General features: G+C 52.1%; 1 protein-coding gene across 2 annotated transcripts in view; it reads right to left on the reverse strand.

Moving 5' to 3' along the window:
• Nucleotides 1–24609, reverse strand: part of NPLOC4 (NPL4 homolog, ubiquitin recognition factor) — a 62614-nt gene that overhangs the window by 18390 nt on the left and 19615 nt on the right. For both annotated transcript variants that reach the window (XM_086685581.1, XM_086685582.1), the window contains exons 5-12: nucleotides 23288–23336; nucleotides 22427–22521; nucleotides 20651–20774; nucleotides 19381–19560; nucleotides 16369–16455; nucleotides 13987–14058; nucleotides 13489–13615; nucleotides 9688–9848 (exon numbers count right to left, since the gene is read on the reverse strand). In XM_086685581.1, the coding sequence (XP_086541707.1) occupies nucleotides 9688–9848; nucleotides 13489–13615; nucleotides 13987–14058; nucleotides 16369–16455; nucleotides 19381–19560; nucleotides 20651–20774; nucleotides 22427–22521; nucleotides 23288–23336 (895 nt within the window). The remainder of the gene's footprint in view (nucleotides 1–9687; nucleotides 9849–13488; nucleotides 13616–13986; nucleotides 14059–16368; nucleotides 16456–19380; nucleotides 19561–20650; nucleotides 20775–22426; nucleotides 22522–23287; nucleotides 23337–24609) is intronic.

Raw genomic sequence — 24609 nt, forward strand, 5'->3', positions numbered from 1 at the left:
AGGAGTTACTTCAATGCTTGCCTGTGGAGGTCTCTTTGCTCAAACTGGTATTTTCCTAAAACGTGAGAAATGACTGTCTCAAACCCCGTAAGTCTGTAACAAATTGTGGGAAGCACTGCTAGCCTGCTCTCACCGACAGGCGAGTGAGCAATCCAGGGAAACCACAGCAGGATTAAAGAAACAACATAGGCTCCGTGACAAAAGGGAGCTCGCTTCTTAAGTGCAAGAAACTTACAAGACATGCAAGCAAAAAGCAAATCTCCAAATAAAGAGCATTACCAGAAAGACAGACTCACAGTTAATGATAAAATCCTGAAAGCTCTTATTTCACGGTCGCAAACAAGATAATAGTACTGGTCCCTGGACACTGTTCTGGAAGCCCTACCAGCACGAGGAGCCGAAATGAATGGGAAAGGGGAGACAACTGCCATTTCTGGACAATATGCTCATCTGTGCAGAAAACCCACAAGAATATGTATATAAATTAGAGGAACTTACTACCCAAAGCAATCTACATATTCAATGCAATTCCTATCAAAATAACACCAGCATTCTTCACAAAGCTAGAACAAGCAATCCTAAAATTTGTATGGAACCAGAAAAGACCCTGAATAGCTAAAACAATCTTGAAAAAGAAAACCGAAGCTGGAGGCATCACAATCCTGGACTTCAAGATGTATTACAAAGCTGTAATCCTCAAGACAGTATGGCACGGGCACAAAAAAACAGTCACTGGGATCAATGGAACAGAATAGAGAACCCAGAAATGGACCCACAAACGTATGGCCAACTAATCTTTGACAAAGCAGGAAAGAATATCCAACGGAATAAAGACAGTCTCTTCAGCAAGTGGTGCTGGGAAAACTGGACAGCGACACGCAGAAGAATGAACCTGGACCACTTTCTTACACCAGACACAAAAAGAAACTCAAAATGGATGAAAGACCTAAACGTAAGACAGGAAGCCATCAAAATCCTGGAGGAGAAAACAGGCAAAAACCTCTTTGACCTTGTCCATGGCAACTTCTTAACTCAACACGTCTCTGGAGGCAAGGGAAACGAGCAAATATGAACTACTGGGACCTCATCGGAATAAAAAGCTTCTGCACAGAGAAGGAAACAATCAGCAAAACTAAAAGGCAACTGACGGAATGGGAGAAGATGTTTGCAAATGACGTATCAGATAAAGGGTTAGTATCCAAAATCTATAAAGAACTTATCAAACTCAACACCCAAAAACCAAATAATCCAGTGAAGAAATGGGCAAAAGACATTAACAGACATTCTCTAAAGAAGATATCCAGATGGCGAACAGACACATGAAAACTTGCTCAACATCACTCATCATCAGGGAAATACAAATCAAAACCACAATGAGGTACCACCCTGCACCTGTCAGAATAGCGAACGCTAACAACTCAGGCAACAACAGATGTTGGTGAGGATGCGGAGAGAGAGGATCTCTTTTGCACTGCTGGTGGGATTGCAAACTGGTGCAGCCAGTCTGGAAAACAGTATGGAGGTTCCTCAAAAAACTAAAAATAGAACTACCCTATGACCCAGCAATTGCACTACCAGGCATTTATCCACGGGATACAGGTGTGCTGTTTCAAAGGGGCACACGCACCCCAATGTTTATAGCAGCACTACTGACAACAGCCAAAGTATGGAAACAGCCCAAACGTCCATCGATGGATGAATGGATAAAGATGTGGAATATATATACAATGGAGTATTACTCAGCGATCCAAAATCTTGCCATTTGCAACTACATGGATGGAACTGGAGGGTATCATGCTAAGTAAAATTAGTCAGAGAAAGACAAATATCATATGACCTCACTCATACGAGGAATTTAAGATACAAAACAGATGAACATTAAGGGAAGGGAAGCAAAAGTAATATAAAAACAGGGAGGGGACAAAACATAAGAGACTCTTAAGTATAGAGAAGAGAGGGTTGCTGGAGGGGTTGTGGGTGGGGGGATGGGCTAAATGGGTAAGGGGCATTAAGAAATCTACTCCTGAAATCATTGTTGCACCATATGCTAACTAACTTGGATGTAAATTAAACAATCAGTCAATAAATAAAATAAAATAAATTCAAGGAACTAATAACACACAGCAAAGCTGCCAAACACACATTTACCAATTTCAAACAGTTTGAAAACCTAATTTTTTTTTGGCCCAAATATAGGCTAATGTAATGCTAAAAATGTAATTTTTAAAAAAACACAGGGGCACCTTGGGCGGCTCAGTCGATTAAGCGTCCGACTTCGGCTCAGGTCATGATGTTGCGGACTGTGAGTTCAAGCCCCACGTCAGGCTCTGTGCTAACAGCTCAGAGCCTGGAGCCTGCTTCTGATTCTGTGTCTCCCTCTCTCTCTGCCCCTCCCCCATTCATGCTCTGTCTCTGTCTCAAAAATAAATAAACATTAAAAAAAAAAGTTAAAAAAAAAAAGGTAAAAAGACACAGTGTAGGGGGAGGTGCCTGGGTGGCTCAGTAGGTTAAGCGTCCAACTTCGGCTCAGGTCATGTTCTCACGGTTCATGGGTTCAAGCCCGCATTGGGCTCTGTGCTGACAGCTCGGAGCCTGGTGCCTGCTTGGGATTCTGTGTCTCCCTCTCCCTCTGCTCCTCCCCAACTCCCACACACGCGCGCGCGCGCTCTCTCTCCCAAAAACAGAAGTTAAAAAAAAAAGTATTGGTTGGCCAACTTAAAAAGTAATAATCCTCCTATGTATTTGATGTTTCATTTCAAAAACTTTGAAAAGAAAAACAGATGGCAGTTTGATTCATCTGAAGTGACGTTTTCATTCGTATTATGCACGTGAGGGCTTCCTGAGCATGTGCTGGGGTGGAGCCAGGGGCCCACGCTATTGCTAAAGGAGGCAGAGAGCCTGGGTGAGGGGCCTCGGATGGGAGACACTGAGCTCGTGAAAGAAGACACCGGATTCTGTCATCACCTGCAGACCCACAGCTTTCCTACAAAGGGTCAGATGAAGTCACTGTCCAGCTGTTCAGAATGGCAGCCAGCAGGACCTTAGGTCTCAAGTGCTGAAAATGAGTCAAAATACTGGTTTTGCATTACAAAACACTGCATCACAAATGCATCTAGGTAGGAACTTTGGGGGTGGTAGGAACTTTGGTAGGAACTTTGGGGGTGGGGGCGGGGATAACTTAACTCTCACATGGGTTCCTGGCAGGGTGTGATTTGACGAGTGAAGTACCTGCTACAGAAACAGGACCTGAGGGCCAGGTCTGTGCTGTCAAGCCTCATGGTTTTGGTTTTTATTAAACACCATGGGGGAGGGGTGGAGAAGCCCTAAACAAGGGACTAGGAACCACCCCCCTGGAAGACCAATGGGAGCACCCCTCCCCATTAGCTCCATTACTGCCCCAGACCTGAGAGGCGTCCGAGCGAGCCATCACAGGAAAGCCTTACTCTCCCTCAACGGCACCAGTCTGGAAGGAGCAGGGGCGGCAAGAGCCATGGTCCTTCACTCGCAGGCATTTCCAGACACGCGGCCAACAAGGAAAGCATGCCTGTCCCCTACGACACACGCCCTGCCGGTTGCCCAGCATGTCCAGCCGGGACCCCAGGTTTCTAGCCAGAACCCCGTGTATCCGGCCAGGACCCCATTTGTCCAGCCAGGACCCCAGAGTGCCGCCCCTGCAGTGGCAGCAGCCGTGTGGACTCAGGAGCAGAAAGAACGGAGCCAGGAGGTGCCGGGAGCCAGAGCACGGGCGAGTCGTCTGCCCCTCTGCCCTGTCCCTTCCCCATGCCTGGGAGCGCTCCCACCACCCAGTAACACGGACACACACGCACAGATGAAGCAATCCAGGGGGTGTTCAGCCTCTATTTCCTTCTGGTTGGTGAGGAAGTAAATTCTTTGTTACAAGTGGGGTTGTTTCCAGTTTCAAAAGTCCCTCTCCAGGTCAAGGCCCTGCCGCCCCCACCAGGCCGCCTGGTGTGCTGATAAGACAGACTGAGGACCACACCACACAGACACAGCTGGACCTAAAGACGTTATGGGAAGCGGTGAAGGACACATCACAACAGATCCCGCGTGTGCGATTCCATCAAGCAAACCCACACAGGAAGCAAAGGAACGACTACCAGGAGTGTCAGGACGGGAGGCTCGGGCTCTGTGGGTTTCTGTCTAGGGGACAAAGGTTCTAACTTAGGTGGTGGTGCTGGCCCCACGACCCTGTGAATATGCTACACACCAGCCAACCGTGCGCTTTCAATGGGTGGATCGGTGATTGTACTACATGTGAATTTCATCTGTCAAAAATGGTTTAAAAATTTAGACTTGAGGGGCACCTGGGTGGCTCAGTCAGTTGAGTGTCCGACTTCGGCTCAGGTCAGGATCTCGCGGCCTGTGAGTTCAAGTCCCGCGTCGGGCTCTGTGCTGACAGCTGAGAGCCTGGAACCTGCTTCGGATTCTGTGTCTCCCTCTCTCTCTGCCCCTCCCCTGCTCGTGCTCACTCTCGCTGTCTCTCTCTCTCAAAAGTAAATAAATGAACACTGAAAAATTAAAACAAAATTTAGACTTGAGGGGCGCCTGGGTGGCTCAGTAGGTTGGGCGTCCGACTTTGGCTCAGATCACGATCTGACGGTCCGTGAGCTGGAGCCTCCCACCCGGCTTGCTGCTGACAGTAGGGAGCCCGCTTCAGATCCTCTGTCTCCCTCCCTCTCTGCCCCTCCCCCACTCAAGGGCACTCACCCTCTCGCTCTCTGCCTCAAAGATGAATAACCATTAAAAAAAGAATAAATCTTTGAAAACAAAAAAAAAAGAAAATCTCTCTCCACGTGGACACCTGCTCATTAAGAAAAGGATGTCAAAGGCGTCACAGAGCCTACAAGCACTGGAACGAGTTCCGGTTCCCCAAGTGCTGCCTCCAGGCCTCTCCCAGCAAATCACTCCAGAACACGCACGCCGGGCAGCGAAAACCTCCGGAAAGGGAATCCCCTCCAAAACTCTGTGCACAACGAGGACTCTGCACAGACAGCGAAGAGAGGGAAGCCCTTCCGCCAGGCTTCACGCAGGGCATCCGGCTCAGCAGGCAGCGCCCTTTATCCATTCTAGAACTCCACGTGCTAGGAGCGTCACAGATCTCGAGTGTCCCCAGGGATGACAGGCTCCCGCGCGGGCAGCGTGCTGGCGCCCAGACTCTGCGGTCCCGGCAGCCCCCGCCCGTGCCCCTCCACCTGTGGGTGCGCGAGCCTCCCTGAGCCTCCTCTCTCCGACCAGAAAGGGGAGGGTGACAACCACAATCGGAACGAAACCTAACCCAGCGGCCGAGGTGGGGAGTAGAGGAGACGCTTGCAGCTCTCAGAAAGCCATGGCCACAGGAAGCACAGTTCTCAGGTAGGAAAGGAGAGCCCCGAATCCCACCCCCTCGCAGATCCACGCCTTGGCACCCCGCCAGCTGCCAGGACCCAGAGACACCCACACAATGTGCCAAACGGCCCCCACGAACAGCTTGAGAACACAGACCGTTAAAGCTGCACTTGAGAAGCTGTTAAGAGAGCCGTGGGCACGCGGTGGCGAGGGGACAGGGGACTGAGCGGGGGGCTGTCCTCAGGGTGTCCAGCGCACGCAGAGCCAGGGGCGTGCTGGGGAGGGCGCGTGGCGGTGCCACAACTACAGACTGGACACTGGAGGCCCGGGGCGCACGCCCCCCCCACCCGGTTCAGCCCTGAGACACACGGAGGCCGCGCACCTGGAGGGCAGGTCACAGCCCCCGTGCGATCTCCCGGAACAGCCGCCTCACTTCGTCTTACTGTGTTTTACAAATGCTGTGAGATTTTAGAAACCGGGGTTTGTGGCCGCCCTGCCATCACACAAGTCCACCGGCGCCATGGCCCACACCCTTTGTGCACTTCGTGTCTGTGTCCTGTTTGGTGCTTCTCGTTAGGACCACATTTGTCGTGGTGACCCGTGCCCAGTGATCTCTGCTGTCACGTAAACTCATGCACGAGGGGGCGGTGGGGTCTGAGAGGACGGCCTGGGGCTCCGAAAGCTCTCCTGGGGGTGCACCGCTGTCAGACAGCGTCGCCTGCTGCAGAGGAGCCACCGGCGAGGGAACGAACCTGCAGCAAACTTCCCGGCTGTCGTCTGGCAACAATTTGCCACAGCCACCCAGGCTTTCAGCAGCCCCCACCCTAACCGGTTGGCAGCCCCCAGGTCAAGGCAAAAAGATTACAACCTGCCGAAAGCTCAGATGATGGTTAGCGTTTTTGGGTAATAAAATATGTTTTTTTTTTTTTATGTTTATTTATTTTTGAGAGAGAGAGAGAGAGAGAGAGAGAGAGGGCGCACACGTGAGCAGGGGAAGTGCAGGGGGGGGGGACAGAGGATCCCAACGGGCTCTGCGATGACAGCAGTGAGCCCGACGTGGGGCTCAGACTCACACACTGTGAGTTCATGACCTGAGCCAAAGTCAGATGTTCAGCCAACCGGGCCACCCAGATGCCCCAATGAAGTATTTTTCAATTAAAGTTTTAAAAGACGCTGTTTTTGGGGTGCCTGGGTGGCGCAGTCGGCTAAGCGTCCGACTTCGGCTCAGGTCATGATCTCGCGGTCCGTGAGTTCGAGCCCCACATCGGGCTCTGTGCTGACAGCTCGGAGCCTGGAGCCTGTTTCGGATTCTGTGTCTCCCTCTCTCTCTGACCCTCCCCCATTCATGCTCTGTCTCTCTCTGTCTCAAAAATAAATAAACGTTAAAAAAAAAAAATTAAAAAATAAATAAATAAATAAAAGACGCTGTTTTTTAACGTTTATTTATTTTTTTGGGACAGAGAGAGACAGAGCATGAACGGGGGAGGGGCAGAGAAAGAGGGAGACACAGAATCGGAAACAGGCTCCAGGCTCTGAGCCATCAGCCCAGAGCCCGACGCGGGGCTCGAACTCACGGACCGCGAGATCGTGACCTGGCTGAAGTCGGACGCTTAACCGACTGCGCCACCCAGGCGCCCCAAGACGCTGTTTTTTAGACACGACGGCACGGCACGCTGAACAGACTGCAGTGTACCCAGAACTTCAGCACGCGCTGGGAAACCAAAACATGCGTTTGACTCGTGTCACGGCACCATCTGCTTGACTGCGGTGGCCTGGCACTGAACGTGCAAGACCTCCGAAGAGGGCTGCTCTGAGGGCAGGAGGGGCCTGGAGGCCGCACAGCAGGGCAGTGAACACACGGACGCAGTGATGAGGGCCACAAGGCTCCCCCACTCCCGAGAGCATGAAGGGCTGGGATTTCAGCTCACTGGCAGCGGGCCGGGGCCGCACACAGAGAACCTGGCAGAGACGGGCTTTGCACAGGGCTGGGGTGACCACGTTTGAGACCCGGGGGTTTCAAACACACAGCCATTCTCCCAGTCAAGATAATACAAGTTTTGAAGCGTGTGGGGTGGAGTCTCCACGTGTTTACACTGCACGACGCAGCAACCAAGCTGAAACCTGTTTCAGGAGGAGATTGAATCTCCCAGTCATTCGGGGCCGAGGGGACAAACACCCAAAGCAGGTGTCATCTTACAGAGCAGGAACTCTGGACTGCACTCCATGAAAAGGCAAGAACCCGCAGCGGACAGTCTTCCATAAATGTCAGTCAGACCTGACCCCTGAGTACCGCTCTGGTGCATCTGGGTGCTGCATCGTGGCCCCGCTGGACAGAGGGGGGGTCGTCTCCAGGGAAAAACGTCCTCTGGGGTCTTTGGCTTTTTCATATGCGATGACCAGCACACGGCGGAAACTTACCAAACGTGTAAAGAGAAAAGACAGACATTACACCAAAAAAAGACAACAGCTACAAACCCACAGATGATACAAATGTTGGACACGAGGACCTTAAGACGCCATGATCACAACCCATAATTCGGGGGAAAAAAAAAATCAACCAATCAAAACTGATCCAGAAGTGACAGACAGATTTAACAGATCGGGACATCAAAATACTCATTATAACTGCATCCCACGCGTGCAGGCAGGTGGAGGCGTGGGAAACACACACACACACACACACACACACACACACACACACACACACACACACACACACACACACCAGAGGAAACCGCAGCGATCACGCCCGGGACGGACGGTTTGCTAGATGGGAGCGGCAGCAGACCAGACGTCACACAAGCCAGGACGAACAGGCCGCAAGAAACAGCAACGCAGACTCCTCAAAATGAGGCACAGAAAGAAAACAGACTGAAATACGACAAATGGGGCATCAGTAAGCTGTGGGACTTCAAGCAGCCAAATACACGTGTGACTGGAGTCCCTGAGCGATCAAAAACAAACAACAACAACAAAATCCCAAACCAAAAAAGAAAAAGGTACTGAACGGCTGGCATGTGCAGAATTCTACAGAATTCTAGAAATGGTTCTGGGATACTTCCCAGCCTCCTCCCCAGGACCATGAATGGGAGGAGGACGCACACCCGTGCGTCTGTCCCCTCACGTGGCAAAGGGATGTTGCAGGTGTGATGAAGGTTACTCATCAACTGACCTTAAAATCGGGAGATGACCTTGGACTAGACAGGCAGGCCAGGAGGGTACACTCCTGCGGGCCTCCAGGGAAGAGCAGCGGACGGCCCTGCCGTGACCTGCCGCCAGGCCGGGGCCGGGACACTCGGTGCTGCCGACGCCTCACGCCACGGAGAACGTCAGAGCCCCAACCGACCCTGCCGTGGCCCGGACTACGAGGCAACGCCTGAGCCGGGTTTCATGGCCGCCACGTCCGCAAACACCTGTCACGGCAGCAATGTAAAACAAACACGATGGCCAAAAATTGACACAACTCGAAGACCCGAGAAGCTCAACCACCGCCAAACGCAGGACACGAGGAAGACTACCCGAGTCAAAGTCAAGCTGCTAAAAACCAGCGATAAGACAAGAACGGAAAGGCAGTCAGCAGGAAAGTCACACTGTGAATGGAGGAGCCCACGAGGGGCACAGGGGCTTCCTGCGAGAAACACCCCGAGGCAGGGGACGGTGGAGCTGACCGTCAACCCAGAATTCTCTCTACCGTGAAGACACCCAAGTGAAGACAGTGCCCTCAGACGCGGCAAGGCTGCCCTGCACCGAGAGACATGACTCAAGGAGCCCTCCAGGCGGCAGGATGGGGCAGACGGGACCCAAGTCCACCCGACGGGACCCGAGAACGAGTGCCGAGTAGAGGAGGAAAATGGGGTCTCCAGCTTCCCATAGGGAAGCACCTGACTCCTACACGTTCAACAGGACATTTCTCGATAAAAACAGCTTTTATAGCTTTCACAAGGAAAAGGATTTCTAAACAGACAATCCTTTGTCCAACTCGTTAACTCAAATGCCGGCGCCCCGAGGAGGGCCTAATTACTGAGCACACACAGCTCCACCCTTGACTCCTGGTGATGTATCCTGTCGTCGTCTTGTCTTGAGAAACAGAAATGGTCTCTGCGCTGCAGGGCTTTGATTTGGCGGCAGAGGACCCAGCCCCATGAATGTTACGTCTCCTTTCGGTTAGAAGCCCGAGCAGCTGAATACCGAGCCCTGAAGCCCTGAAGACGGGGCGCTGTTACCCACAAGGTGGGTCCTAAACAAGCTCAGAGGAGAAGCAGCTGAGGGGACCGCGGAGTCCAACACGGGTCCGCGCCCACGCCACGCCGCACGATTCCTTGGGTACCGTGGTGTTTTTACCTTATAAAACACGTCAGGCACGTACTGCTCGCTGCTGGACTCCTTGGCGTAGCCGAGCTCAGGGGCGTCTTTGCACGGCAGCAGACACTCGTCACGGACCAGCGCCATGCACTGATTGGATACCTGGTACCCTTCAAAGTGGACCTGGTTGTCCGGACCACCTGCAAGAGAGAGTCCTTCGATGAGCATCCACAAGGGAGATTCGAACCCAGTCCGTATCTGTCACTCTTCACTCCGGACCAACAGAACAAATCAACTCCAAAGAGTCTGTCTCGGGTAAGAATTCAAAAACGTGCCGCCGCAACTTTACGAGTGGCTGGAGCGCACGGCAGTGGACACAGGGCACGAAGACGCCGCGCAGCTGTTCAAGCGGTTCCCACCAAGGACACACTCTCTCAGAACCAGAAAACAGGACTGGTAAACGTTCTCTGATCCTGGGGTGCCTAGGCGTCTGACCAGCTCAGGTCATGATCTCACGGCTCGTGAGTTTGAGCCCCACATCAGGCTCTGTGCTGACGGCTCAGAGCCTGGAGCCCACTTCAGATTCTGTCTCTCTCTCTTTCTCTCTTCTCTTCTCTCTCTCTCTCTCTCTCTCTCTGCCCCTCCCCCACTCACGCTCGGTCTCTCTCTCCTTCAAAAATAAACATTAAAAAAAAAAAAAAATCCTCCAATCCCACCCCAGACTATGTGTGCTGTCACCCAGCACCGGGGCTCTTAACTGTCAGGAACACCAGAGCCCTGCCTCCAGCACGCTTGCGTTCTTGAGTGAGCGGAGGGGGATGGAGACGGACGGGACAAGCGGTGAAGACAACACAGCGTCTGTACCGTGGTCTCTACCCTACAGACGCCCGCACGGCCACGCACTGTCCTCTAGCGCCACACTCGGGAGGCGAGGACGCTGCCACAGAGCCAGGGCCAGCAGGTAGAGGGCCTCAGCCCGGGCCGCTGGCTTCACTGTGCCGTGTGCGGCCCTGCGTGTCTCTCCCCACTCTTCTCTCCATCATCGCTTCATAAAACCTCCAACAAGTCTTAAAATTAGGGACAAGGATAGTGCAAAAGCCACTGAGAGGGAACCATCCAGCGAAGTGAAACCGAGCAGCAACCTGGCTGAGAGGAGACCCTGGAGAGAAGGACAGGCACCACGTCAAAGGCGGGCCCCGAGCCTCTGGCCGAGGGAAGACCAGGCCGTGGACTCGGCCGACTTCCACCGCCACAAATACACGCGCCTCCATAATCGGGTGACGTTCTGACAACTCTAAAGTCCATTATCGTTGGCAGCTTTGGAAAATTTTAAAAAAACAAAAAATTCTCGATATCTCTCCTTTAGTCTCTCTGACAAAAACAAAGTTAAGTTCCTCATCGGGGAACAGAAATGTTTTTCCATCTGGCTTTCAAACATTTATCAGAAACCAGACCTGATGACCAAACGATCAGAAAGTGTGAAGGACAGGGGCAGAACCAGCCTGGAGAGGACAAGCCGGGGGCCTGCCGTGTTCCACTTTGCACACCAGAGGACAGCAGCAGCTGGCTTCCCAAAGCAGAGTTGAACGGGCTCCGGGGGCCCACAGGCAAGCAAGCCTAGCATCTCTCCGGCCCTGACGCACATCCTGCGGAGAGCTGGCCACGACCGCTCACTGAGGTCGAGGCGGCAGATGCAAAGCCCTTCGTCACCCTCTGGTGCGCTCGGGGTCAGGCACACCACCCTCGCACCAAAGAGGAGCGCGCTGGCTTAGAAGGGGCAGAGGGGGAGGTGGGGAAGGAGAGTGGTGAGGCCGCCCTCAGTGGGTGCCTCTGGCTATCATTTTACTTCGGGCGTTGTAAACCCACCCTGGCTTTTGGATGGATCATTAAAATAGGATGGGTTGTTGGAAAAAAAACCTGGCCTTTGAGGACCAGCGAAAAACAGAAAACAGGATTTGTAAAATGGAAGGCTATTTAAAACAAAGCAGTATTCATCCACAGGGACAGCCTCCAAAGGTACATTCGATGAGAAGACACGCTCGTTTCCACACGGAGGAGCGAGACGCCGAGCTCTGGCGGGTCTCTCTAGGCTCGCGGGAGGCCCGATCCCGGCTGAGCTGAGGGGACTGTGGGACGAGCTCTCTCACTCCCCTCCCTAGTCAACCTGCCGAGGGAACCCGCACGCGGGAGAAAAGGGCCCGTGGCGGAAGAACTCTGTGCCTGGACCTTGGCCTCGGGAAGGGACTCTCACAGCCCCCAGGTGTGGGCGGCCAGCCCTCCAAGACACACAGAAGCTAGCATTAGAGCAGAGAGCTTCAACTCGGGCTCAACGAAGCCTTCTCCTTCCAGCAGACCCTTCGTGTTCACAGGAGCAAACCCCACACGTGATCGTTACTCCCTTCCTCCAAACGTCTGGAGCTACAGTTGTTCTTGGCGGGGAGGGGCGAGGGGGAGCTCAGAGCTTCAGCAGCAGCTCGAGGGGCGGCTGCGGGCACGGGGCCTGCAGAGGCACCATAAAGCCGGGATGCAGCAGTCTCCTGGGAGACGGCCGCAGACACACGGGCCCGCCCCTTCCCATCCCACCGGGGCCTCGGGCGTGCAGCGTGGGGAGTGCAGCCCTAACAGCTCCACGGGGCAGCGACATGCCCCCGGTGAGGAACCACTGATGCAGGGGGACGGCGCGCTTTATTTTCATTGGGAGAGGGACGAGGTGCGATGCTTCAGACGGCCCCCCCCCGCCCCCGCCCCTGCCCCGGCTCCCCTGCTCGGTGTCCAGTCTGAGCTGCTCTCCTCCTGCTCGGCACCCACCGTGACAGCCCGTGGCCAAGCCGCCTTCCTGGAAGGACCCTACGCTGGGGAACCGTTTACTGTAACCCCACTCGACGCTCTCATCCACTCCCTTAAGTACCTGGCCAAAAACAGGTTACGAAAATAAATCCAACTCAACTAATTCACACTAGCATGTGAAAGCTGCTGCCATTGCCTCTCACTCGTCAAAAGGACATTCATTTCAAAGAAGTGACTACCAATCCCAATGGACCTCAAGCTGATGCATCTTAAAATCTCAGGCAGTGTTTTTCATCACGGTTCCCGTGACAGCGTAGCAGCCTCAACTTGGATTAGCAGGGGATCTAGTTGCTTACGGGCTCGGGCTATTTGCACACTGGTGTGACCTGAGGGTGCTTCTTCCTACAAGACTAGGGGAAGGATGGCCACCGTGAACAAACTGTGAGAGCAGAAACCAGGTCTTCACGGGGTTCGGGTTAGACTGGACCAAAGTGACCAAACAGATCACGTCTGCAGGAGTTGGTTCTCAAGTTTAAAGTTCCTACTCGTTTTAAACTGCACGGTCCTATGGCTGGCTCTTCCTACGACAGCGTCCGTCAAGGATGTTATGGGAGATGTGGCGGCACTTTTTTATGGGGCCCCGATTTTTCTGGTCACTATCTACTTGTGACGCACATAACACAGAATAGGACATATATAACCTCTCACACACACACACACGTGCACGGAAATGGTATCTTGAATGACTCCTATTCACGACGTCAAAAATAAATAACAAACAGTAAGTCTTCTCCTGCACGGCCAGTCACTCTTGGTTCCCGGAAGGGGCAAAGGCAGCCCCGAGCAGAGACCCAGAACCAAGTGAACCTGACCTTGGAACGGGAGCAGATGAGGGAAGAGCCACGCGGAGGCCCCAGTTTCAGTGGCTCTACGGGCGATGCAGGTAAGTTCTAGATTTCTACCACAAAACAAAAAGAGGAATCTGCATCTCACAGGCACAGTAGTAACTAAGTTGAGAATGAAAAGCCACCAAAAGAAGAACAAAACACATACCTGTAGCCACCGCGGTAACGAACTTGGATCCAAAATGTCCATCTGGAGAGAGTCGACATATGTTGGGATGCTTATTTTGGAAGTCTCCTGCCGTGATACATTCTTCCGAACTCAGGAAATAGGTGTCCTGAGAAAAGAGAAACGGCACATGGAGTTGTACGGCATCTATTTCTTCTTTAGAAAACATTAAGAACTGAACTCTGTCAACGGCTACCCGACGTCAACACCTCCAGTCCCTAGCTGTCACGGGCTCCTTTCCCACCGCAAATAACTATGAAGGCCAGAAGCGTCAAGCATCCGCCCTACAGGCTCACCTTCCGAGAGCACTGGCAGGTGAAGGCCAGGGGTTTTGCTCTAGAAGACACATCGACAGACCCATCTGTAATTTATCGATTTTCCCCACTGTGTGGAAAATCATTTGGCCTAGAAGCCAGGATGAGCTGTGCGTGGCCACCCCGCGGGCTCGTGACCAAGCTGCGGGCTCCCATCCCACCTCACCTTATTCCGACTGTATCGCACTGTACCCTTCCGGGTGTCTTCTGAGACCAGGTCTGTAAATATCCAGCCAACCTGCAGGAAAAAGGAAAGTATCTTCCGAGCCTCTTCTTGAAAACGGGTGGTGAATGTTTTCTGGCCTCCGCCCGGAGAACTTAAGAACAATGTTCTCAGTAAGAGACTCTCTCACGAGCCAGCTCCTCAACTCAGCTACCATGACTTCCAAACTCCACTCGGGTGCAAACGGCCACACTCCCCTGGCACTGCTGGGCTGGAGGTGATGGTGAGCGAGCAGGGCTCACCTGTTGTTAGAAGCCCCGTGGCACCAACTCGGTACCCGGCCCCATGCCGGGTGTGGGAGGAGACCGCCGGCAAGAACAAGATTAACAGAACGCTTACACTCCAACCAGGAAGGCACACAATGAGCAAGCAACTAGAGACAATGCTGTTTAAGGGGCTACGGCTTTCTCTGTGAGACAAGAAAACGGACTCCATAGAGAAGGCACTTAAAATAAGGAGCACTACGACGGAGACCTTGCCCAGCTGCTCCCTTGCATTTCGCCGCAGTGCTGCAGAAACCGTCTGGGGGCTACAAGGAGTGAGAGTCCTGTCACTAGGGCACGCACACGCCAGTCCCGGACGGTTGCCTGTCTGTGTGCTCCGTGATCCCTGATCCTCTTGTACTCATGAACCTCACAGCCGGTTGCCCCTCCTGAACCAGAACCTGGCTGGGGATGGAAATCAAGTACACATCCTCTGGAGAAGCAATGCAGTGCCCAAGACCCTCTCCGGCACAACCGTGACACAGAACTCTTCAAATCCCTCTCCCGCACACAAGACCAGGCAAATGTGAACTTCATTTTCTTCAAAAATACCCAAGCAAACGGGGTGCCTGGTGGCTCAGTCGGTTGAACGTCCAACTTTGGCTCGGGTCGTGATTTCACAGTTTGTGAGTTCAGCTCTGTGCTGACAGCTCAGAGCCTGGAGCCTGTTTCGGATTCTGTGTCTCCCTCTCTCTCTGACCTTCCCCCATTCATGCTCTGTCTCTCTCTGTCTCAAAAATAAATAAACGTTAAAAAAAAAAAAAAAAAAAAAAGAGTACGAATTAAAAAAAATTTTAAGAGGAAGTTATACCAGTTTCTCTTTTGAACGAGAGAAACTTCAAGAATTTAAACCAAAATATGGCCCTAAATCAAGATGCCGATTCCTTGCTAGAAACAATAGGACGTTTTCTGAAAGCTTTTGTGAAAATGACTTTGCTTTAAAACATTCCTAGGTTTTAAATACATTCCTTATTTTGCACTGTTTATCTTCTGTAGAGAGTTAATTTTTCCATGTTCATAAGTTGATTAAGAAATTAAGGATAGGGGCACCGGGGTGGCTCAGTTGGCTGAGCATCCAACTCTTGATTTTGGCTCAGGTCATGATCCCAGGGTCATGGGATCAAGTCCTGCAACAGGCTCCACGCTGGCCACAGGGGCCTGCTTGGGATATTCTCCCTCTCTTTCTCTCTCTCACCTTATGCCCCTTCCCTGCTCACACACGTGCTCGCGCTCTAAAATAAAAAATTTAAAAAAATAAAAATAAAATTTTTAAATTAAAAAACAAATAATAAAGGATTGGGGAGCCTGGGTGGCTCAGTCGGCTAAGCGTCTGACTCTTGATTTCAGCTCAGGTCATGATCTCACAGTTTGTGGGATCAAGCCCCACTTGGAATCTTCTGTCTCTCTCTCTCTCTCTCTCTCTCTCTCTCTCTCTTTCTGCCTCTCCCCAGCTCGTGCACTCTCTCGCCTACTCTCTCAAAAATAAGTAAACTTAATAGAAAAAACAAAACAGACTCAAAATGAAAGTTCTCTGTTTTCTAACTGCCCGGTAAAATTAGGAAACCTCACGTGCTCAGACACCTAAATCAGAAATAGGAAGTCCAATGATGACAGAAGAAGGAGCACCTGAGACGGAAGCAGAACCCCACACACAGGCCTCTGTCACCGGCTCACACCAGGAGCCCGGGCCGCAGCGTGCGGGCGGGACACACAGCCCGGCATCGAGGCCCCTTCCCGGACAAAAGAGGGGGTCTGGCTCCCGCCATTACATTCCTCCATTCTCTGAGCTGTCCTCAGGAAGAGGGGCCGGCAGATTTAAACACAAGCCCCAGAATGGGGAGTCATCTGTTTTCATTTTACTTTAGATCAGAGAAACATTCTCATTTTATTTCAAATCAGAGGAACAGAGAGGCAGTGGCGCCCAGTAAACACACTGGGCCTGCACCTGACCTTGAGTAGCTGGGAGCTCAGTCCCAGACAGGACCTGGCCGTGCCACCCACCCGGAGGTCCCCAACAGACAGCTCCGACCCCCCCATCAAAAGCCAGCAGAATGTTCCGTACCTTCCTCAGGCCAAGTTTGGCGGCAATCTCATCCACCACCTCAGCTTTCGGGTCTTCCAGAAGCTCCAGGCTATTCTGTGTGCCAATCTGTTGGGGCAGTAAAAGGAGGAGACCCAACTCAGAGGAGCCCACAGCCACCCGGCTCCAGTTCAGGAGTCCCAAGGGCAGCTAAACGCAGCCCGGGGGCTTGGCCTCCTCAGGCCGTACGGTGCTCTCAATCCAGACCGAGAGGGCAAGGTGGTTCCCACCACAGTCCCTCGTCGAGTATGTGGCTGCTCTCAGGGAGGAGAAAGGCTCTCTACACATTTTTCTGCTGGGTTCCTTCACTGAGGAAAGTCCGTTTCAAAACTCCCTTGGGTAAACAGTTGCCTTCCAAACGGGTTTGGCCGGGTTAGGCAAGATTATTTGAGCTGTAAGGTAACACGTTTCCAGAAAACCTAAGGTAACGTGTCTCCAGAAAACAGGCGAGGAAAACATGTGTGCCGTTTCGCACACAGTGCTACACTTCACAGGACCAAGTGAGCAATGACAGGCGGAAAACAAGGAAAGGACAAGGCAACCTGCCGGTGGGTGGGCAGAGCACCTGGCTCGGGGTGGCAGGTGGGCTCAGACTCTGGCTGGCTCACACACAACCTACGCCGGCCACAAGAGCCCAACTCCCTGCCGTGGACAGAGCCTGCACTGACACGTAGCTCAAGGGTCATTAGGAAGTACCGTACCCGGCAGAAACCCCAGCCACAGGCACAGAAAAGTGAAGGCCGCCCCAGACCAAGTTATACTAATTGGGCACGTCCTTGTAAATTAGTCAAATTCTGGCAAAACAACAAAAGAACTTTCTGTCGCTGAGTATTAGCACATGGAGATCACCTACACCTCCGGAGCACAGGTCACACCACAGACTCCGGACAAATCTAAGGATCTGGTTTCAAGACCTGTCACAGCATGGACTTCCGCTTCTAATGAAGCGGATGCTATTGGAGGTCAATGGCTTCAACCTCCAGGACGATGCTGTTAGGAGTCTGTCTGGACGACAGAGGTTTGTTTCCGTTTTTAATTCAATCAGCTCCCAAGAGACCTGCTGAAAACTCCTCACGAGAGAGACCCTGTACGAAACCCAAGGCGAACGTACCACGCTTCCAAAAGCAGCCCGCTCATTACGGAGCACACTTAGTGCCCTACCGGTTGGGCAATCCGGGGATCCCGGCTCTCAGGCAGAGCCTCTGTCGCCACCTAGCGACCCCCGTCCAAGGAGCCACCACAGTAGGTCCACTCAGACACCTCCTCTGCAGCTCTCAGTAAATACAGAAATGGACAAAGGGGTGTAGACGACATTCAGAACCTGCAGAGATACAGCCGGGGAGACAACGGCACGTGTGCAAGAGCCACACACCCGCACACCAGTCAGGAGCGACGGGGCCCGCGGTTTCAGACCTTTACTTAAGAAGTCGGTGGGTCTCGGGCTCTGTGCTGACAGCTCAGAGCCTGGATGGAGCCTGCTTCAGACTGCGTCTCCCTCTCTCTCTGCCCCTTCCCTACTCATACTCTGTCTCTGTCTCAAAAACAAATAAACGTTAAAAATAACATTAATAATAATAAAAAAAGAAGTCGGTGGGTCACGGACTGACGTAAAGAACACAGTGCAAGGCGACAAGGGTGAGTATGCTAGGCATACACCCAAAGGATAGTATGAATATCTGTCTATTCGCTTGTACTTTAAAAACTCAAATTTTAGAAGTCTAAGCCAAATATTTCGGAAAGAGGGATAGGATGAAGGGGGTACCTTGGATCTTTGGAAATGTGATTTTTTCTTTTCTAACATTTTAATTAAAAATTTCAAACATAGGAGCACCTGGGTGGCTCAGCTGGTCAAGTGTCCGACTCCTGATTTTTGGCTCGGGTCATGTTCTCGTGGTTGGGATCAAGCCATGCATTGGGCTCCAAGCTGAGTGTGAAGCCTGCTTGGGATTCTCTCTCTCCCTCTCTCTCTGCCCCTCCCCTGCTCACATGCTCGCTCACTCTCTCAAAATAAATATTTAAAAATTTTTTTCAAACATACAGAAAAGTTTACAGAATTTCCTTGTGAGGACTCATACACCGACTACTTAGAGCCAGCCACTAACATTTACTATACTCTGGCCACCCCCCAAGCCACCTTAGTTTGTTTGATTTCATAGGGAACTAGAGACACGAGCACACCCTCCCCAAGTACTCCAGCACGTGTATCACACACTTGGGTTCCATGTTTACAGTATTCACTTTCGTAATAATTGTATACAATGAAACATACTACACAAGTACTTCATGTAATCGTGCAACACGTTTAAGAGTATACATACATAAAACCTATCCCTAAATACTGCAAATAAAGCAAACAAACATAAATGTGTTAACTAGTTGGTGGCACAGTCCTTAAGAGAGGACTTTCCAAGTGACTTTAAAACAGTATTTGATTGCTGGTCCCTCATGAGACACGCCCTAAGGACCCTCCTCCTTCCACCAGAAAAGTTTCCAGTGTTATACCGGTGGTGATTTTGGTGCTGTCATTCTAAGATAGCTGTGTGTGTGGCACAGGGATAAAGACCCCCTGGTTCCATCATTTCTGAGCCAGCTGACCACAGGCATGGGCAAAGGAGCTACAGAATTACAAGGGAGAGAGCAGCCGTGTGGCACTTGGAGACAAGAGACAGAAGTGGAACATAGGGCACAGATGACAATATCGCATCAATGGTCAACCTACTGAAGTTGACAAGTGTATTTATCATTAGGTAAGAGGACATCCTTACGCGTTAGAAAGGCACACTGAAATACGTAGGGGCCATGAGCTTACCCTCTAAGAATTCGGAAAATAAATACCGTGTGTCTGTGTGCACGTGTCTCGTGTAGACACAGACGGAGACAGACTGGGAAACGATAAAGCAAAAGGAGTGAAACGAAGCCCGAAACGAGAGTCCCGCGCAGCCTTCAGAGCAGAAGCCACAGAAGCCTCGGGCCGTGAAGCCCCAGCCCGCCTACCTGGGGAGGCTCGTAAATCGCGGCCACTTCGGCCCTGATGCCAAGCGGAATGTCTTTGTGCTCTGTATACCGTCCGTACAAATACCCGAAATGCTGGTTCCCTGTCTTCCTCCAGAAGTCAAGGAAGCGATCGGCAACCGTGTGATTCTCAAACATGATATTGTCCACGTGTCTGTATTTCTGTAGAGCAAACAATGGGGTGATGAAAACACTCAGTAATAAATAACTTATTTTTCTAGTCTAAGCCATTCATAAATTGCCTTCACCTAGCTCTTACACACATGCACACACGTTTTAAGAATGTGCCCTGAAGGGGCAGTAGGGCTGGAGGGCTCAGTAGGTTAAGCGTCTGACTTCGGCTTGGGTCATGATCTCGCGGTATGGGGGTTCGTGCCCCCCGTCGGGGTCTGTGTTGACAGCTCAGAGCCTCGAGCCTGCATTGGATTCTGTGCCTCCCTCTCTCTCTGCCCCTCCCCTGCTCACGCTCTCTCTCTCTCTCTCTCTCTCTCTCTCTCTCTCTCTCTCTCTCTCTCCCTCTCAAAAATAAACATTAAGAAAAAAAAAAAAGAATGTGCTCTGCCATCAAGATTCTAGAGGGTGGGTGGGTGGAGGTGGGATTCCTCTGTAAATTAATTCAAATTCATCTTACTGGGATTTCACCTAAAGTGCAGGTTTTCACGATCTCTGGCACAAAAATCAGTTTTCAAAAAAAAGAAAGAGAAGGGGTATGGGGGAAGGGAAGAGAGAAAAGAAAGAAAGCCGTTCCCAGGCAGTCACAAAGGCTATGGAGAGCTTTCTAAGGAGGAAACGTGGGCCAGTGGTGCAGGGAAGGCCAGGTGAGCACGGAGACCAGAGGGGAAGAGGCCAGGATACTGCGTATAGTTTTCCCTGTCTCTTCCTCCTTCCAGAGTCCAGCTCCCTTCTTTACCTGGCCTGGACAGGTGCTCCCAGGGGGCTCCAGGACAATTCGGTTCCCAGCTCCCAGAAGGCAAAGTCACAACCAAGGAGCATTTTAAAGTCACCAAGAAAATTCTACTTCCACGCAGGCCGACAAAACAGAAAACTGAAGACCCCCTCGCCCAGGCCTGAAACAGATCTCACAAATAACACCTCCAGGCCTCCAGCGTAGGACTTGAAAGTGCACTTGAACTTGCACTCTGCACGGGGTGGCTCCCTCCAAGGACGGCCCCTTCTGGAAATGTTCATTTCCGAGCCATGAAAACCAATCTACTGTTTTCCGCTGTCTAGGCGGGCACGGCAAATGTCTCACCTGTCTGTTCAGTGTGATGGCACTTGGCTGGCACTTAGTACAGATGCCGTTGGGCCACGGAAGGTGCCCCTCACATCCTGATTTAATCTTGCAGCTGATGTTCTCCAGAGCAACAAATTTCCCCCTGAACAAGAAGAGGCAACTTGAGTAAACATTCCGATGGTGAAACGTTCAGCAGGAAACTGGAAATCATATGACAAATATCCTACCCCTCCTGAACAGAGTTCTAAAGACCTAAGCGTGTGGAGGCAACAGCAAGGGAAACGTGCTAAAAAGTGCTCTCGCGGAGTCCCAGCCTCCGTCCTGCACATGCAGACTGCGCACGAATACAGAACTACCAGCCTACAAAACGTCTCCATTTTCAATGTCGGTCACTAACACTCATGAAGACTTTCAGGGACGCAATTAAATATCTATTGCTCTAACCCGTGCCACTAAGAGGAAACAACGCTAGTTTTTAAGTTTCATTAACTCATCAGCAACATCTACGTCACGAGTCCAGTACTTGGATGCTCGTAAAAAATTCAGAATCACAGGGAAGAACCCCGACGAGGGTACGTTACAAAGACCTCTGTCCCCGGCTTTCAGCTGGAATAAAGACTATCCCGTGAGGAAGCCAGGGCACCACCTGGATGCGGGGAGAATGTGCACATGTGCCTTGACCCTCTGCCAGCTTCCCATTCACAAACGGTCCCATAACTCAGTCCTGTCTTCACAGGCCAACAGCACGCTGGCAGCAGGGACCGCCACCGGCCTGCACATTACCGACAGCCGCAAATGTGCGGAAGGCTGACGGAGCTCAGCACAACACAATCTCTACTCATACCTAGTCCAGGAAGTTCCATGGCTTACCCCACGGACAGGCAAGAACGGGTTTCTGGTTGGACTTTTTTCCTCCTGGTCTAACTTTTTTAAAAACTCCTTTTAGGATGTCAGTAGGTTGTCAGAGAAAAAACAACAATCAGGCCAACATGACACCCTTCACAAAACGTTGCTGCCTTGGGTTCAGCCACCATCTCGTCCTGCTGCACTGATGGGAATTGTAAAATCCTGGTGTGAAGTCCATCACTTTCTGGGAGGGTGAAGTATAGTCAGCGGAAAGGGGTCGCACAGGCAAGTACTTGACGTGGTTTAGAAGAACTCAAAATGCTCTCGGTCAGCCCCTCTCCAGCCACTGTCACCGCCCGCGCTCAGGGAGCCCAGAGCTGGCCGCCCCACCGCCCACCTGGCCGAGGCTGCAGCTCACACCTGCCGAGCCCACACGATGGCTGTGAAATCAAGCTGATAAAGGGGCGGGCTCCAGGGCAAAGGGCTGATGGGGGCTGTGGAATAAGTGAGCCAAGAGCACCATGCGGTGGGTTCAGTTTTTCTGAAAAGCAAAGGATGAGCCCACACTCCACAAGACTGACCATCGTGCCGCCTTATCTCATCCGCCTTCACATACCACTAAGTTGCGGGACCACCACGTATCTGGGGGAAGCGGGGGACGTTCACCAGGGGCCTCCACAGAGACCACTGCCAGCTTGGCATCTGCCCGCCAGCCCGGGCAAGGATTATGACAGGGCATCAGAGGCTCCACCCGTCTGTTTCTTTTCTAGAATCGGGGCAGAAGCCACGAATTCAAATGTTCCACGCCCAGACCCCGATCTTTGCTTTTCTCATTCACACGCTCGTGGTCTTTAAGCGACCCCTGCCAGATACACAAAAGGGGCACCCGCACATCAGAGCTACGCCAGAGCCACACCAGCACAGCCTAACTGCGCTCAGGTTGCTTACTTGTCGGCCCCCCCGGTCAGCTTTCGGATGTAGGCGTGGAAGGACATGTGCTTCACAGGAGGCTCAAGATGGTTCAGGTAATCCTCGTCGAACGGCTGCCGAAACACACACAGTCAGTACAGTCCCACGCCCGCGGGCGCAGAGAGGTGAGGAGAGGCGGGCCGCACTCCTGCTGCACGCCCCCGGGGGTGGGGGTCAAGTCAGGCCCCACGGAGGGCAAGGAGAGAGAACCGGGGCTGGCTTCTCACTTATCGTTCTAGGTCAGAACCAAAGGTTTCTTCGTGTACCAGCTATCTTCCCGAGATTAAAATAAATCTCTATTAAATACAAAATGCTCTAGGTCAGGTAGCTATCAGGAAAATTTGGCGGGGCGGGGGGAGCCGCAAGATGGAGAGGAGGCTCACGAAGAAAATCAGGTTGGCCTTGCTGCTGTAAACTCAGCAGTAACCAGTTACCAGTCAGCATTATTATGGTAACTCTCAATCTCACCAGGACAAATCAGTAGGAGGACGGGAGACTCAGGGAAAAGTAAATCAAAACGACGACGAGCACAGAAACCGCCAGCCCCAGCGCCGTGTCAGGTTTTAGAAGGATTGTCCGGGGAGCCCGCCGGAACGCTGCCCGTCCATCACAGCAATACAAACGCGTCGGCCATTCATAACCCACCAGAAGGTCACTCCCATAAATACAGGCCGGCCCTCTTCACGCGGCTTGCACCAGCGGGAACGCCAGGGCCCAGGGCAATAGACAGGTAAGGTCTGCTCCGGCTCCGGCCCGGCGCAGGGGTGCAGAGCGGACACCTGACACGCCCTGGGAAGCAGTCCCTCCCGCCAGCCCGGAACTTACGCTGCACGCTCTCACCTCTAGCGGAACACAGTGCACACATTTCCCCAGGGGGCCGTGTCGGCACCTGAGAGCACGGGCGGGAGAAACACAGTGATTAGTAGGCCTGTTTTCCTGTTGCTGCCTCCCAATGTTTTTGATATTTAAAGCACACACCATACTTAATAAAGTTTTTCCCGACCTGCGTGGAATTATTTTATTTATTTTTTATTTAAGTAAACTCTGCGCCCAACACGGGGCTTGAACTCACGACCCCGAGATCAAGAATTACAGGTTCTACCAACTGAGCCAGCCAGGCACCTGCTGTGCAGAATTATTTTAGCTGGGATGTGAACATTTTTATTGTAATAAAACAGTTTAGTATTTAGTTGGATGTGTTATTAGAAAAAATTCATCAGGACGTCAAACCTGTGATTCTATGGGTATTAACTGCTTAAAATGACACCGAGTAAAAACTAAAGTGAGTGTACTTAAAATCAATTTCGATAGACGTTAAGTAAATACTAACAAAGCCGGGATGCGGATGTGGCGAAATCCTTCTCAGTGGAACAGAAGTCACTCCAGTTTGGGAAACACCCACTTTGCGCAAGTTTTGAGAAATGCACGGAGGATGCCTGGCTCTGTGGGTTTCGGCCATTTCGGTCAGAGAAGCCTTAAGAAGACCCACACGTGCGAGGTGACAGCGCAATGCGCTCCAATGAGGAGGGCAGTGATGGGCTGGTGGGAAAGCCAAGTGGCAGTCCCTCTGGGCTCAAGCAGATCCTTTTCTAAATGGGGTCAGAACTCCTGGACGCACGAGCATTCTACACTTCAGAGTAGAGATGGCCTGTGTCTGCTAACAGGCAGGCTCTCACAGATGGCAGGCCAGAACGCACACATACACGCACACAGCCACCTTGGAAAAGTTCCTAATGAAGGCCCCAAGACACGGGCCGTGGGGGAAGCCAGCGCGGGATCCCTGGGAGGAAATGCAAATGAACAGGGACACAGGCTGTGGCTCTGGAACGGCTCCATGCTGAGCCGCTGAGCACCGCTTGGGCTCTTTAGTCCGAGACCCGCAAGTTGCTAAGGCAGCACTTAGATCCCGGCATCTCGGCATCAGCACCCCGGCACGTTTACGGAGCTCTACTGCAGAGACGAACAACCTTCCCCCAGACAACTTCCCATCACTGAGCGTCCACCCAGACGTTTCTAACTGGTTTCTTTAAAAGAACTGCAAAAAACCAAAACTACACAAATGCGCCCCATGTAATCCCGGGTGGAAGGTAACCGTGCCGACAAGGAGCAGCAAGCGTCCCCAGATGGGACACCCGCCGAACAGAACGGGCAGAACGTACTGT

This window comes from Puma concolor, chromosome E1, assembly GCF_028749965.1.
Source record: "Puma concolor isolate L17-30 chromosome E1, mPumCon1.1.hap2, whole genome shotgun sequence".
Classification (NCBI taxonomy): Eukaryota; Metazoa; Chordata; class Mammalia; order Carnivora; family Felidae; genus Puma; species Puma concolor.